This window comes from Ostrea edulis, chromosome 5, assembly GCF_947568905.1.
Source record: "Ostrea edulis chromosome 5, xbOstEdul1.1, whole genome shotgun sequence".
Classification (NCBI taxonomy): Eukaryota; Metazoa; Mollusca; class Bivalvia; order Ostreida; family Ostreidae; genus Ostrea; species Ostrea edulis.
In genome coordinates this window covers 19,883,662-19,899,745 of record NC_079168.1, presented here as the reverse complement: position 1 = coordinate 19,899,745, position 16,084 = coordinate 19,883,662, and the positions used below count along the sequence as shown (strand labels likewise).

At 33.7% G+C, this 16,084-nt stretch overlaps 1 protein-coding gene across 15 annotated transcripts in view; it reads left to right on the top strand.

Moving 5' to 3' along the window:
* The window catches only part of LOC125649274 (tumor necrosis factor alpha-induced protein 8-like), a 39,353-nt gene extending 23,606 nt beyond the window's left edge, over nt 1-15,747 (top strand). For 6 of the 15 annotated variants that reach the window (XM_048876677.2, XM_048876682.2, XM_056166937.1 and 3 more), the window contains exons 2-4: nt 3,115-3,194; nt 5,097-5,147; nt 12,313-15,747. In XM_048876677.2, the coding sequence (XP_048732634.1) occupies nt 3,194; nt 5,097-5,147; nt 12,313-12,884 (624 nt within the window). In that variant the 5' untranslated portion in view covers nt 3,115-3,193 and the 3' untranslated portion in view covers nt 12,885-15,747. Of the gene's footprint in view, nt 1-2,572; nt 2,593-3,114; nt 3,195-5,096; nt 5,148-6,027; nt 11,575-12,312 lie in introns of those variants that run through there. The other 9 variants (XM_048876685.2, XM_048876689.2, XM_048876686.2 and 6 more) reach the window with 4 other exon arrangements.
* The last annotated feature ends 337 nt before the right edge of the window (nt 15,748-16,084 follow it).

The following is a 16,084-nucleotide window of genomic DNA, read 5'->3' as shown; positions in this document are numbered from 1 at the left end:
TTACACTTATCTACGTCAATTTTTGTCGTCTGCAGTCAAAAAGTGTAAGTTAAAACATCTCCAAATAACATGGCACCAAAACGTAAATATGCATCAGACAGTGTTAGACAATCAGTGATGTAACATTAGTTCAGAATGGAAATTATTTTCAGAAAGTTGCAGATATGTTAGATATGTCTAAAATATCTATGCACTGAATTTGCAAAAATTTCTGTGAACGTAAAACTGTAAAAACCACCCCAAAAAACAGATTGAAAGAAAAGTCTTGCAGACTGAAATAAAGGAAAATTCTACAAGTTAACGCTAACAGAAAAACTCCACTGGCCAATTTTTCTGCTACCTTTTAACAATGATGAAAATAGAGTGTATCCAAAAGGACTATGTGGCATTATCTTAATGAGAAATATCAATTCAATTCAATTTCAATTCTTTTGTTTATTCCTTATGCAATACAGCATATTGTGTTAATGAGAAAAAAAATAGGATTCTCCTTGTGAACAGACATAGAAGAACCAAATCAATATGAACAAATGACAACTGGGGAAAAAAATTCATATGAGAGTCAAATTGTTATGATAGTAAATGTTAAGTGTATATCTGAAGGAAAAGTTGCAGAATGCAGTATTTCACCTGAAAAAAAACCCATGAACTTAGCATTTCATCAGCATTTAAGCAGCACATCAACATGCGTGGAGGGGAACAATGTATTGAATTTATGGACAACAATCTATGGACAGTTATGGCAAAACACTTTTCTGCCGATAATTATATATTTCAAGATGATAATGTGTGGGTTCATCATTCTAGGGCTGCTAAAACATTTATGAAAGCCCTAAAACATTTATGGACGACAACCGCCAGCACAGAGCCCAGATATTTATGGTTAATCCTCTGTGGAACAATTATATGATAAAATATTTTTAATTTGGACCAGTGTTTCGATTGTGAGACTATTTAGAATTAATATACCTCCATCTCCCCTAAAGAATCAATGCAGTGTTCGAAATTAACCATAGACTGATAGACCGAGTCTATGTCAAATGACAATGGTCTATGCCAATTGTAATTGAGATGGACCAAATTGTCTATGCAGATTTTCTAGAGACATCTGATAAATATTATGAGGAAAGGAGGATATTGCTAAATGAAAATGTTTTAGATTTGTGTTATTTTTTCAATGTTACGGTCTATGTCAATTCAATGAGGTCTATGTCATCTTGTTTTGTCATAGACCTGTACGTGGTCTACACTGAGTTTTAAACCAATTTCGAACGCTGAGTATGGAAGTCCAATGGTGTATCACAAAATATTTTGTTAATATGGTTTGTTGAATAAGCTTTATTTTGGTCAGAGAGATGAAAAATTGTCTCCTATTTTTGTAATGTTGGCAATTGTTTTTCAGGTACTTTTTGAAATGTGGTTATTTTAAGCATTATATTAAAACAAAAGTATTAAATCAAGTGTAAGTATTTTCTGGAAACTAAATGTGAGTGCTTGTTTTTCAGATACTTTTTAAATCATGATTATTTTAAGCATTAAATCAAAAATATTAAATCAAGTGCAAACTAAATTACTTCATAAATCATTTCAACACTATTGTCCACAGACTGTATGGGTAAACATTTCCCTTAAAATTGTATGTCAATGTAATATATAGGGAGAGGGCTTAAGGTATCACACCGGTAATTGTCCAATCAAAATGAACTTAGTCAATTGTAGTTCCATATATTTAAAGAAATATTTTTTTTCCTTGCGTGATTTTTCTCATTTCCTCTTCTTCTTTTCTCTTAATTTTTGTACCCCTGATTAGGAAATTTTGTGTAATTTGTAGAAATAATCAAGTGTATACAAAGGAACTATTTGCTGTTGGTAGCTGAGGCTACTTCCTGAGGTGCACTCCGGCTGTTTACACACATGTGAAAAACACGTGGATTTGAGGGTAGTCCTGTTTGCGGGTAATTTTTTTTCGAAAATGCCGCGTAGGGTGTTGTTTTTCTGGTGTCGGCAGACGAGATAGGTAACATAGAACGTGTCTGACTGCGTTATTCGGCATCAATTTTGTTAACTGATTTTTAATGATTTTTTCCCCTCTATAGTAATATATAGTGAAAATAATTACCGGTGTGATACCTTGAAATAGGCTATGCCTGCTGCCCGATCCCATTCACTTTGTGAATAAAATATAGTTTAAATTAAAATTATGACAATGTAATGTCAAATTCAAATATGCATGGTGGCTTGAAGGGTTGAATGGGAGAAATTGTTTTCCCTGAAGCTGCCAATCAGTGTCTGTATGTTAAGTTCAAATGTATGTGGAATATCTAATTAAGCATCTGATGTAGGGAAAATTTTATGTAGGTCAAGTACTTAGATGTGTATGGTCAGACAACTTTTGGCAGAGTGATGACCCATGGGTGGGGGAGTGGAGGGGATATAGTTTTTTCCCCCTGAAACTACCCTTCAGTATATGTACAAAGGTTGAGGGAAAATAGCAAAGTATAGCAGCAACTTTTCCCTCCAACTGTCTATCAGTAATGGTTAGATTTCATCACCAGCTGCTGCAGACAATCTGGAGATAACCATAATAAATAGGTGATTTTTGTTGTTGGTACAAATTTCATGTCCCAGTATTGATCGCATAAATTGACCTTAATGAAGACTATTAGTACTTGCGCTAGCTTCTGAGCCATATATAAAATAATCTTTAACTAAGACATTAACAATTTACACGATCACAAATAACAAAGGATTCAGTTAGAGAAACAGGGAGGAATTTGTTTCTTTTGGAAACCAGAAATGTTTATACGAACTTCTCTGGCAGTTGAATATATTGAACACTTGTTAAGTGTTTATAGAATTTTTCAGTGTGCCACTATATAGGAAATCTTTGACATCATTATTTTTTAACCCTGACAGTTTCTGAATACAAGTGCTGCTATATAGTTTTGTGTTTGATTCATTATATATATATGGATTAATTTGAATCTTGTTTTAAGTGATTTGACACATGGAAAGGATTGTTCTAATGCCTCCTTAGGTGAAACCTGAGAAAGTTATCCCTGTTTTTGATTTTTACAGCAATAAAATTTGAGATTTTTGTTTGTTTAATTGCAGATGTTACTTGCCATTTGCTGAGTGGCCTCATCATTTGATGTAAACATACACACCCAAAGGATTTTGAATCAAATCAAAAAGTGAGTACTATATTCAAACATTTGATATTATGCAATGAATGATATTATAAATGGCAGTTCACAAATGTCAAGAAAAAAATGTACAGACTCTTAATTATCCCAAATATTCACAACCCACTAACATGCCAAAAGCAGGAAATTAATTGCTGTGATATTTATTGAAATTGGTGGAGGGCACTGTTCTTGAAGGTTATGACAGCAATCTAAGATTGTCCGTAATTGACTGTACAGAATATTTAAATGTAGTTTGATTTCTGCTCATCATGATAAAAAATTTAACTAAATTATTGTGTTTTTGTGTTCACATTGTTGTCAGTTACATCTACCAAAGAACATTCTGCAGACAATTTTCTTATCTTCACCGATAACTTATCAAGTTTCAATTCATATAACAAATTTCTTAAATTGTTAAGGAAATAAGTGCACAGCAGGATGTCTCATAATTCAAGAGAGATATATAAAAGTTTCGCCACATAGACATAAAGCCTCTGAATCATAGATTTTCCACCAAGAGTATTTTCTAGTGGCTACTGATGCTTTTGTGGTTATAAGTGTGGTATTTTGATGGCTAGATCCACAGGTGTCAATTGGTGTACAAGTCGCACCTGCCATCAGTAATGATGGGCATGCATTCTGAGAACCTGCTGGTAGCAAGCAGAGTGTAGCAAGTTCTTCCATTAAGAGAGTTTTAAAGTAAATCAGTACAGATTCACTCAGCATTGTCAGATCAATTATATATTGCTCTTTGGTCAAATCACATTATGAAAATCATATTGATTTAAGTTTTTATGCCCTCCTCCCCCCCCCCCCCCCCCCCCCCCCCCCCCCCCCTTGGAAAGGGGGCATATTAGTTTGCACCTGTCATTTGGTATGTCAGTCAGTCAGTGTTGTTCCTCAATTTCTTAAGAACCCTTTGCTTTATACAGACATCAAGGTTTCCCCAAATCACAAGGTCAAAGGTCAAGCATCAATTTATTGTGGATACAGGAAGATATTGTCTGATTAATATCATGAGAACCCTTTGCTTGACAGACATCAAACGTGGTACATTGTTTCTACTAAAGGAGGAGATTGTAAGATCAAACTACTCTGGAAATAAGATGGTGTCCTCTCAATACATTGGGAGCTCAGATTGACAGACATCAAACTTGGTACACTAGTACCCCTTAGACAGTAGTTGGCCCTCATTGGTTTTCAAATCACAAGGTCGAAGGCGATGACTCAAATACCAGTCAAAATGTTTGCTCAGTATCTTTAGAGATCAAACCAAGTGGGGGAGCATATTTTTCTAAAACATTTGTAACATATTATAAAGATTTCAGCTTTAAAAAAAATCTTAATTTGATAGGACCCCACATCGAAACTGTGGAAACCCCATAGTAATCACGGTTTCCGTCTGTTTCATATTTTACACCTCAGAGGCTGATGGCTGAAGTGGAAGATACCTATACTATGAGGTCAATGGGGACCCTAGTTGCTAGTCAGTTAATTTCTGTGAAGACCTCCCTACTGTCTCGTTTTAATTTAATGACTGTAAAACATCATAGGGAGAACAATATACTAGTAATCAACATTGATAACATACACTGTAAATAAGTATGTCATTCTATTTACAAATTACATCATTTTATATGTATGTATTAGATGTATATACACATATTTCTTCTTTTAGTAATGAAAGTGAAATCAATAGCAGCTAATTGCAAAATATATGGGCCCGCATTTAATCGCCCACCAAAAACGTTTGGATTCAGATTTTTATACTGAGATTAATCTTTTGATGTTATTTCATACATTTATTTACGTGTAGTATAGTATTTTGTATTACATTTTCAATGATTATAGTTATTAATCACTTTTTAACATATGGGCTATTTTTTCATGTCTATTATGCAATCACAGTGTCTGGAGGAGAGGAAAATGGTCGCAACGGAGAATCCGAGTCTGACATCAGTATGTCTGCATGCCTGCATACATATTGTTTAGTGTGTCATGTATTTGCTAATCTCAGTATCTAATAGTATCTGGAGGAAATATGAGACCCAGTATAGCATCTCATCAAATTTGTCACCAGTAGGCTAAGAATATTTAACCTTTTAATAGTCACTTTATATATCATTATATCCCAATTGTGCATTTTATCTAACTGTCAATAAATATGTCAAATATACAATGATTTTACTAATTATAATAATTTATAGGTTAACAATAGATATTGGCAACACTATAGAATTCAGACTTTTAAAAGAAAAGTAATGGGTGAAAATGTGGAAGTATTTTACTAAACATTTTTTAAAAAGAATTAAAAAGAAATCTGAAGGGGCTGACAGTGGAGAGAAAAAAGTAATTTATCTAATGAAATTTTAAAGGTCATGTAAAATTTTAAATGCAATATCCATTTTTATAAAAATTACATGCATGTACTGAAATTTTATTACAGATTTAAAAAAAAAAAAAAAAAATTTGTCATCCAGCATCTATTACAAGCGCATTACTTCAATGCTAGGGCTGGGTATCGTTTGGAAGTTTTCGATATGATATGTATTGCAATACAGAGAGAGGATATGCGATACATATTGATGATATAATATAAGTACATCTACACTTAATTTTGAGGAAATAATAACAAAAATAAAGCTTCACCTATTCGTTTTGTTTCATTCACATATAGTGTGAATCACTGCACATGATGGAAATCAAAACATTTTATAGAAGTAGATTAAACAGTCATATTTATGACAGTTCTGGAACTTGTAAAATTTTCTTACTTTTGACCCCCTCCCACCCTTGTGGTCTTGTTGAAAAAAGAATAATCATGAAATGTTGCTTTTAGCATGCCATAATCTAAACAAGAAACGCAGGTACTAAAGTGGTTTAATGGTACAGAAAATAAATATCTACAGGTATATAATTTTTTGTCTTCAGCATGTAGAATACTCTGTCGTCTGACTCTCTGTCTATTACACACCCTAGAAGGTTGTATTACCCCTAAAGAGAGGACTCGGATATTTTATATTTATTATATGATTGAATAATTCCTAGCTCTCTCATTGACTGAGATCCAACAATGTAGAAATCATACTACGTTATGTTTACCTGCACGTGACCTTCCAGGTGAACATAAGGAATTATTTTTTCCACATAGGACCAAAAATAGACCTTCCAGGTGAACATAAGGAATTATTTTTTCCACATAGGACCAAAAATAGGTCGTTGAAACTTACAATTAAAGCAAAGAACAATCTTGAAGGGTTTTTAGATCACCTGAGCCTTCAAGTGAGCTTTTCTGATCACATTTTGTCCGGCGTCCGTCTGTCTGTAAACTTTTCACATTTTCATCTTCTTCTCATGAACCACTGGGCCAATTTCAACTAAACATGGCCAAAAGCATCCTTGGGTGAAGGGTTTTCAAGTTTGTTCAAATGAAGGGTCATGTCCCTTTCAAAGGGGAGATAATCACAAAAATGCAAAAATAGGGTGGGGTCATTTAAAAATCTTCTTCTCAAGAACCACTGGGTCAGAAGAGCTGAAATTTACCTGAAAGCTTCCTGACATATTGCAGATTCAAGTTTGTTCAAATCATGGCCCCCAGTGGTAGGATGGGGCCACAAGGGGGGATCAAAGTTTTACATACAAATATATAGGGAAAAACTTTAAAAATCTTCTTCTCAAGAACCACTAAGCCAGAAAAGCTGAGATTTACATGAAAGCTTCCTGACATAATGCAGATTCAAGTTTGTTCAAATCATGGGCCCCTGGGGTTGGATGGGGCCACAATAGGGGATCAAAATTTTACATACAAATATATAGGAAAAATCTTTTAAAATCTTCTTCTCAAGAACCACTGAGCCAGAAAAGCTGATTTTTACATGAAAACTTTCTGACATAGTGCAGATTCAAGTTTGTTCAAATCATGACCCCGGGGGTAGGATGGGGCCACAAGTGGGGGGTCAAAGTTTTACATACAAATATAGGAAAAAGCTTTAAAAATCTTATTCTCAAGAACCATTGGGCCAAAGAAATTGACATTTACATGAAAGCTTTCTGACATAGTGTAGATTCAAGTTTGCAAAGGGTAGTTTGGGCCATTATAGGGACTATTAGGTTTTACATGCAAATATATATGGAAAGTCTTCAGATATGGGCCAAGGTGACTCAGGTGAGCGATGTGGCCCATGGGCCTCTTGTTTAATCATTTAATCATATAATAAAACAAGTATTGCTGTTTTTGAGGTCAATACGATGATTTAGCCACCTTCAAAGTACAATATTCACCTCGCCCTTCGGGCTCGGTGAATTATTGTACTCCTCAGGTGTCTAAATCATCGTATTGACCTCAAAAATAGCAATAATTGTATAATATATATATACCATGATTAATGAAGCTATTGCAGTCCCCACACGTATAACAGTTATATGGAACACTAACTTAGTGTTTTCTTAAGCAGATCCTAGTTAATTTATTCACATTTCTTATACTTATGATGTATGAAAGAGTCTGGTGCTACATGTCATAGTTTTCATGTAAATTTTATTTTCTCATTAACAGTATAATAACATTTTATACTTATGATTGGTGACCAATATTAGCAATTATCATATGATTGAATAATTTCCAAAATTTCCAATTCAACAAACTAGAAAAAATTTAATGTTATGCTCACATGCATGTGCCTTTGAGGTGAATATAACATTTTGATTTCTCCAACATCAGATCAAAAATCAAAATTGGGAATTTCCAAATTTATATGATTATTTACAGGCCATTCCATGAAAACTCATGTTTCTAATCAGTTTTGACAAGGTCTTGCATTGTATCATTATACAATATGGCGGAATATAGGTATCATTTCATAGGCTTTAGAAACCAGTTTCAATGTTTGGATTATTCGTCATATATATATGATAAAACAATTTTGACATTCTCTTGGTCAATACAATACTATTAGCTATCCTCGAAGTTCAATATTGAACTTCTTAGTTAGCTGAATCAGTATTAACCTCAGAATGTCAGTAACTGTATGCTAACTTGGCTTGGTGACCATTATTATTAGCTTAATGTTAATTTTGCTTGGTGACCAAAATAATCAGCTCTTTTTTCTTAAGGCCAGTTAACAGTCCTTTTCATGCAGATGACAATCTAAGAAACTCAGGACCAGTATTTTTTATTTTAAAATCAATGCATTCACGCTCAACTCTTATGATGCGAAAAGGGGTGAACACAGATATGCTAATGAATCAAGTTTACTACATCACGTCATACGATGAAGTAACACATACTGCAAATATCTAATTCACACTGAATCGATCTAGCGTAAGACATGCCCTCGGACTTTGTCAGTGATTTTTCATATTAAGGTAATATGGAATTGTTATTGCAGCCCCAGTCCTGTCCATTAAATTGTCCTTTTAAATCATTATTTCAAGAAAATTATACCAGTCCGTGCACTTTGTCAAATGTTTCACTTGAAATATTTGAATCGTTATGTATGCGATGAACTTGTAGCATTATTTGCATAGAATCCCAATAATTAGCCATAACTTGTATGCGTTGTCAAAAATTTTAAATAGTTATGTTTCCCCTCTTCCAGGAGGAGACATATTGTGTTTGTACTGTCTGTCCGTCTGTCACAAAATCTTGTGAACGCTTCTCCTTTATGCTTATCAGATAGACTTGAAACTTTGTACAATGTTTCATTGCCATTTGTAGATGTGCATATTGTTGGGATGTGAAGATCCAGTAATTTTCCTAAACGTTATAGTGGATCTAAGAGGGATGGAGGATGTAAAATAGCTTGTGAACACTTCTCCTATATTACTTACCCTTTGTACAATGCTTCATTGCTATTTGTAGATGTGCATATTGTTGGGACAGGAGGATCCAATTGTTATCCTTAAAGTTATAGTGGATCTAATAAGGGTGGAAGGTGTAAAATATCTTGGGAACACTTCTCCTGTATGGTGTATCAGATAGCCTTGAAATTTTGTACAATGCTTCATTATCATTTAAGGTAGTACTCTACATCATCATAATGGCTGACTTCCTTTAAAAACATGGATGAAAAAATTGATATCAGCAATATTTGTCTTTTCCTTTTCCATTAAAATACCTAGCCGAGTAGCTCAGTAGGTTTGAATACCGACTGCTGACCTGTAGGTCGCAGGTTCGAGTCCAGCAGGGGTTTTAAATTTTTTTCAGATTACCTTCTACTAAAACTGTATTTTTTGACAAAATAAAGTAAATTTGAAAATTTTCAACTTCAAAATATTGTTGTACATATCCTCCACTTTTCATCTACATCAAATTTCTCTGGTGTAGCATACCTCCTTAATGCTGTTAATTTGGTTCTGACCCAGGGATCTAATATTTTCACTACAATTTACAGTGGATCAGAGAGGAGTGTTTTATAGCTTTTTTTTTTCATGTACAAGGGTATGTTCACTTTCCTACTGGTACTTCAGTATAACAGTCAGTATTTTCGTATCATATACACAACAATGACATTGGTTACTCGACATGATATATCTGCATAAAGATTGACTGTTGTGTGTTCAAAATTTAGTGTATGCTTACTAATTTAAAAATGTATTCAGTGTATATATATGTGTATTGTACAACTGCTTGATCATTTTGGCTTTCTAGTTTTACAATGGAGATTAGCTGTGACCCACCGCGTACACTCAGTCTGATTTCAACTCACTATCAGAAAGTTTCCCTTCAATAGCTTACTTAGCCTCACGAGTGTGTATGTCCATTTGCCTAGCTGTCTTTGACAGATCTTGTATAAACGTTTCACATGATCAAACCTCTATGATAGAACTAGGGGAAATAAGGTGGTGATTTTACTTACAATATTCAGTCTTTAGGTTATGATAAAAATTTACTTTTTCCTTTGTCAGAAACAATAACTTTAAAACACAAATACTAGAATTTAAACAGCAAACAATCATAGGAATTGCCAAAAGGAATTATGTTTATCCAAGCAAATGTACTTGGTGTCAGTTGGATAAATTAGGTTAGAATGTGGCCTTGATGTTACTAGTCTTAAATCCCACCATGGCCTTAATGTCACTAGTCTTAAATCCCGTCATGGCCTTAATGTCACTAGTCTTAAATCCCATCATGGCTTTAATGTCACTAGTCTTAAATCCCACCATGGCCTTAATGTCACTAGTCTTAAATCCCGTCATGGCCTTAATGTCACTAGTCTTAAATTCCGCCATGGCCTTAATGTCACTAGTCTTAAATCCCGTCATGGCCTTGAAGGTGTCAGAATTTTCATTATACCCCCCGCAAAGGAAGTTTTGGGGGGTATACTGGAATCACTTTGTCCGTCTGTCTGTCCGTTTGTCCGTAGACGCAATTTGTCCGAAGTTTATTTCTAATACTGCTGGACATATTTCATTCAAACTTTATGCACATCTTCTATATATTATGTAGTTGTGCATCTCCTATTTTCATTGAAATATTTTAACAGTTATAGAAGTTACGCACTTTTTTTTTTTCATTTTGGGGGTTGCGCACTTTGTCCAGAGTTTAATTCTAATACCGTTGAACAGATTTGATTCAAACTTTATTCTCATCTTATATATATAATGTAGTTGTGCATCTTCTATTTTCATTGAAATATTTTAACAGTTGTGGAAGTTACAGACATTTTCTGGTTTGGTTGTACTTGTAGTAATAGACACAATTTGTCCAGAGTTTATTTCTAATGACAAAGTAAAGTTGGCATAACATAATGATCTTTAACAAAGTGAATATACACTAAAGACTAGAAGAGTTGACCCAGGGATTTGCAATCATACAGCCTAAAATGTGCCAAATAGTATTCATTGTTTATATTAAGCATATTTTTAATATTTCATGTACTGCTGTACTGTAGAATATACACTTCTGCATTCACATTGATTGCCCTGTAGATAATGTGAAAATATCCAATGTGCTTGCATTAAATATTTCCCATCATCTTATATGCCCCGCAGGGGGTATTAGTCCCATTAGGACAGTTCTAGTTTTTGCTTGTCTTTTAATTTGTCTACATAGAATCCAATTCTTCTCCAGAAGAGTTCATAAAACATTTCAAGAAGCGTTTTAAAAAAAAAAGTCCTTTAGAGATATGTGTTGCTTTTCAAAGCAATTCAAATTCCATCATGTTCACCATGGCTTCTGATTGGCTAGTGAACATCTCCAGTAAAACAGTAAACCGTTAGACCCCTAACAATGTAATACACACAAGTTCTTTTAAAATATTACTAAAATGAGCACTGTGACCTATGGGTTTAGTTTGGTGTGCGTTTTGGATTTAGGGGGAAATTCAATGCATTATTTGACCATTCCAGCCAGTACTCAAAAGCTGTGCATACAATACGTGAAAAAGGAAATTTTCAAGGATGTAACATCTCCCTGATTGACAAGGGAGTATTTTTCCACATAGTGACACTTAGTTTGTAATATCACTTTCCTGACAATGACACAGTTGTATTTACTTAACATCTTATGCTAAACATCTGCATTTTCCCACATAGTGACACTTAGTTTGTAATATCACTTTCCTGACAATGACACAGTTGTATTTACTGAACATCTTATGCTAAACATCTGCATTATAAGTTCACACAGTTGTCGAGACTTCCAGTTAAGTGTAAACTACTTAATCATGGTACATGTAAATTGTACCTCTTACACTCAGCCATTTGTGGATGGTTAAATGTTAATTTGTTAGTCAGATCAACTTAGATCAGTCTCAACATATGTGAGAATCATGAATGCATATTAATGGACACTAAACTTTGATAATTCGTAGAGTATGTGCCCCTGTCTGCACTTCTAGAGAGAACATATTTGAAAGTTATTATTGCCTTTAAACAAGATTTAATCAGACTGAGTCCTATTTTAATAGTGCAGTTTTATATATGCCATTATGTAGAAGTCCTAGCTTACTGATGTAAACATAAACTGTTATATGTAACTCTTTCTTTGACATTCTTTGTTTCATCTGCACAGTTACATTCTATACAATTCAAATACAGGAACAATATCTTTTGTTTATACAAGAGAATAAGGTATTTTGGTAATGCTAATCATGTTCTCACAATGTTTTCATCTTATCTGCAGTGGCAGAGCCCGGAGCAGGCTTTGATGCAAAGGGATTTGGGCTACGAGCCCAGAAGAAGCTACTGGGAAAGATGTCCAGTAAAAAGATCGTCAAGCACTTCATTGATGATACTACAAGTGAGGTTTTAGACAATGCCTTTAAAATAATGAAAGACTTCACTGGTGACAAGAAGCAAGCAGAAAAGTTGCTGAAATATCTCATCAAAACCATAATTAAGGTGGGCATTCTGTACAGAAATGACCAGTTCAATGCTGAGGAACTGCAAGTTGCAGAAACTTTCAAAAGCAAGTTCCACTCTCTGGCCATGACAGTTGTTAGCTTTCATGAAGTGGAATTTACGTACGAGAAACCATTCCTGAAATCCAGCATCGATGAATGCCGACAGCTTCTACAAAGTCTCATACAACGACACCTCACGGATAAATCCAAGGGTCGTGCGGACACTGTTTTTAACTTCTTCACAAAAGATGAATTAATGGATGCTTTGTTCAATCCTTCAGGTCCTCATAAAAAAGAAATGGACAGCATAACTGCTGACATGCATAAGATGATGGATGATGGAAATCTTTAACCAATGGCTGACTTAGAGAACTGGCTGTGTGTTTGTATGATATCGTGCAGCAATTGTAAATGCATGTAGTCCATATTCCTTTATTTGTAATCATGTAAGAAAATCGTAAATTTGATAGAGAAAATAAGTTTTTCAGTATTACATTAATCCATTTATTATATACGACTTGTTATCCAGCATTTTTTAATGAACAGATGAATGCATGTGATCTGATTGGGTGGGTTTGTTTTTTTTTTTTACAAGTACTACATTTTTCGGTATTCTGAAGAAGAGAGATTTTTGTTTTTGAGAGTTATTTGTATGGTCCAGTTATACAAGGTATTACTAGTACTTTTTAGATATGATACGCCTCTAACTAGCAGGTTACAATGTAGAGGTTCAAACTTATAATAAATATGCATTTACATGTATTTCTTTCCTTTAATACGACTTTGTATTTTTTCACTCATGTTCAAATTAACCAATGACAAGTCAGGAAGGAAATAAAGAAATCTCTTATCAAATTTATTAATGAACCAGTAGATGTTGATAGTGGTCAGCAAGAATTTATATTTTTTATTTTCTAATGATGCACTCTTTTGTAAACCTCTTATTGTACCTTACCCCCTTAATTTGATACTCTCTAGTCTCGTGGCTTTTTATCTAAGTTAAACTAAATTTATAAACAGATCATAAGCAGTTTATTATTTCTACATGGCCGCTCCTTTTTCACCTACGTTTAGGGATTTCCATTGTTTATAGTATAAAGTGATAATCAGACAATATCATTATACATCTATTTCTTGAATTACTAAGTCTTATACAACATTTTGAATGGAAAACGTGCAGATATTAAAGTTCACTTACTTAAGTATGTCACACAGTATATGTATCCATAGTATTCCATACCATAAACAATTTCATAATGTGTGAATTGCTAATTGTTATTTCCACTTTTATTACCTCCATGAGGAGGTGTTCTTAGTTGTGTTCAATAACGAGTGGTAACTTCTAGAAATTATAGGATTAAAATGGTAAACTTTGCGGAAAAGTTAAAATTCATGGTTTCCTAAATGAATTGTTTCAAAGTCCTAATTTACATCCTCGTGTACACTTATGACTCTTACATTGCAAGTTTATCGTGAATTGTTTTTTGTGTGCAGGCTACAGATATATTGACGTGAGGTTTAAGTTGGCTTACATTCCATTATTTTCTCCTGTTTCACCATTATGATTTAATGGTATTCATTTTTTTTTATTTGTCAACATGGGTGAATGAGATTGTCTATGAAATTTGTAATTGAGTTTGTAATTAATCAAAAGTCATTTTCTTTCATTTTCAATATATGTTTAATATTCTCCATTTCTGTTAAAAAATTTACACAGGGTATTCCACTATAACTCCTTATCAAACAATGAGGCAATATCCCTCAAGGAAAATTGTATCTAAACATTTTTTTTTTAAATTTTCGTATTTAATGGTGGTCTTCCTGTTTGCTTTGATGGATAATTGATGCAATAAACTCCTTTGCAACAAATATTCTAGACACCGTGAAGGGTTTATTTTTTTGTATTAGTGCTACATTAGTGTTAACGACAAGATTGTTATGAATATTTTTGTACTTGTTTATTTCTACAGTGATGCAACTAGTCATGTGTGTGCTGTTTTGCTCTGTGTTATTTACTGCGCTGTTTTAATTAGAGAAAATATTTCTACAAATCCATTCAATGGCCAAGAAGCAGTCAATCATCTGTGATTTTGATACACTATAAGATAGAGGGTTACGTACCAGATCTACCCACTGATTTTTGTCAGTATTCAAAAGTTTCGTTTTGATTGAGATATATTTGAAATTCGTGATGTACGAAGAAGCAAAAAACTGAAATGTTAGATAACATGCTCCAAGTGTTTTAAGTCTGTGTTTGCTAATCAGTATACTTTTGATGTTCGGGATTTAAAGTAACTGAATAAACGAAGGCATAATATAAGAAATCTTTTAAGATTAACTGGTGACATTTTTTCTCAGACTATGGGTTTGATACAGGGTGAAATATTAATGGGCCTTTAATACAAATTTAAGTACTCCAAGTAGCAGAGCATTTTATTTGGACACTTTATAAGTTAACAATTTGTGTACTCTGTATTTTGGGAAATTTTTGCTCCTTGTTATTTTCACAGTGATCATTTGGCTGTTTGAGCTCCATAAATTGCATGCATATGATACTAATGATTAACCTATTGCCAATTGTGATTCTTTAAAATTTGGTCAAATATAAAGGGGAAGGAAACAAAACTAAGGCTAAAATTCCCTGTACATAATAATTATATACACAATATTTATCTCTAACCAGGGTATTAATTCATCTGTACATCCATTTCTTCTCTAGTGTGTCTGTCAAGTAAAGAAAATGGAAAAATCATCAAATCTTTTAAATTCATTTTGCCAAAAGTTTATACTTTACCCACACCACGAAGTGCCTTAATATAATCAAATATATACAGGATCTTAATTACCTCTAAAAAGCAATATTTTCTGGATTTGAAGTATACTTCATTGCCAAGATGGCTGTATGATGTGCGTTTGAAGCTTGTGTTAAAGATAGAAAGAGTTTATGTAATTATTGTATAACCAGTCATTTTAAGCTTGCCATTTTAGATACAATGCCTTATGTATGATAAAATGACACAACCTATCCATGTGGTTCCAAATGAAAAAACCCCGAGAAAATGTTTCGTTTATGTATGTTCTGTTATGAGATACTGTATAGTTGAGAACGTTCAGAACCTTACAGTTTTATACGCCACAGTATAAGCAATATGAAACCCGATTAGTACATAGATATTTTGTATGAATTACACTGTAAATAAAGTCTATGCTTTCTATTGCATTGTTTGCTATTTTATCTGTGCATACCGATCAGTTTCTATAAAGAAAAGCTTGTGAAATGTTAATTTCTCTGTGATACCCACCAAGCAGCTAAAGTGGGGGATAATCCGCCAGTGACACCGTAGAGTACGGATTTTATTTCATATACCATTTGTGTATTAGAAACTTAAAAAAGACATCATATTGTAACGTGTAGCGGTCACCCAGCCAAGTGCTGATCACGCTCACTGTTGCTTAACTTGCGTGATCAAGGGAGACACTCTACCACTTCATTAGAAAAGCTAGCTCTCTAGCACGGCAGTATAAGTTCCCTCTTATACTGTTCGCTACACT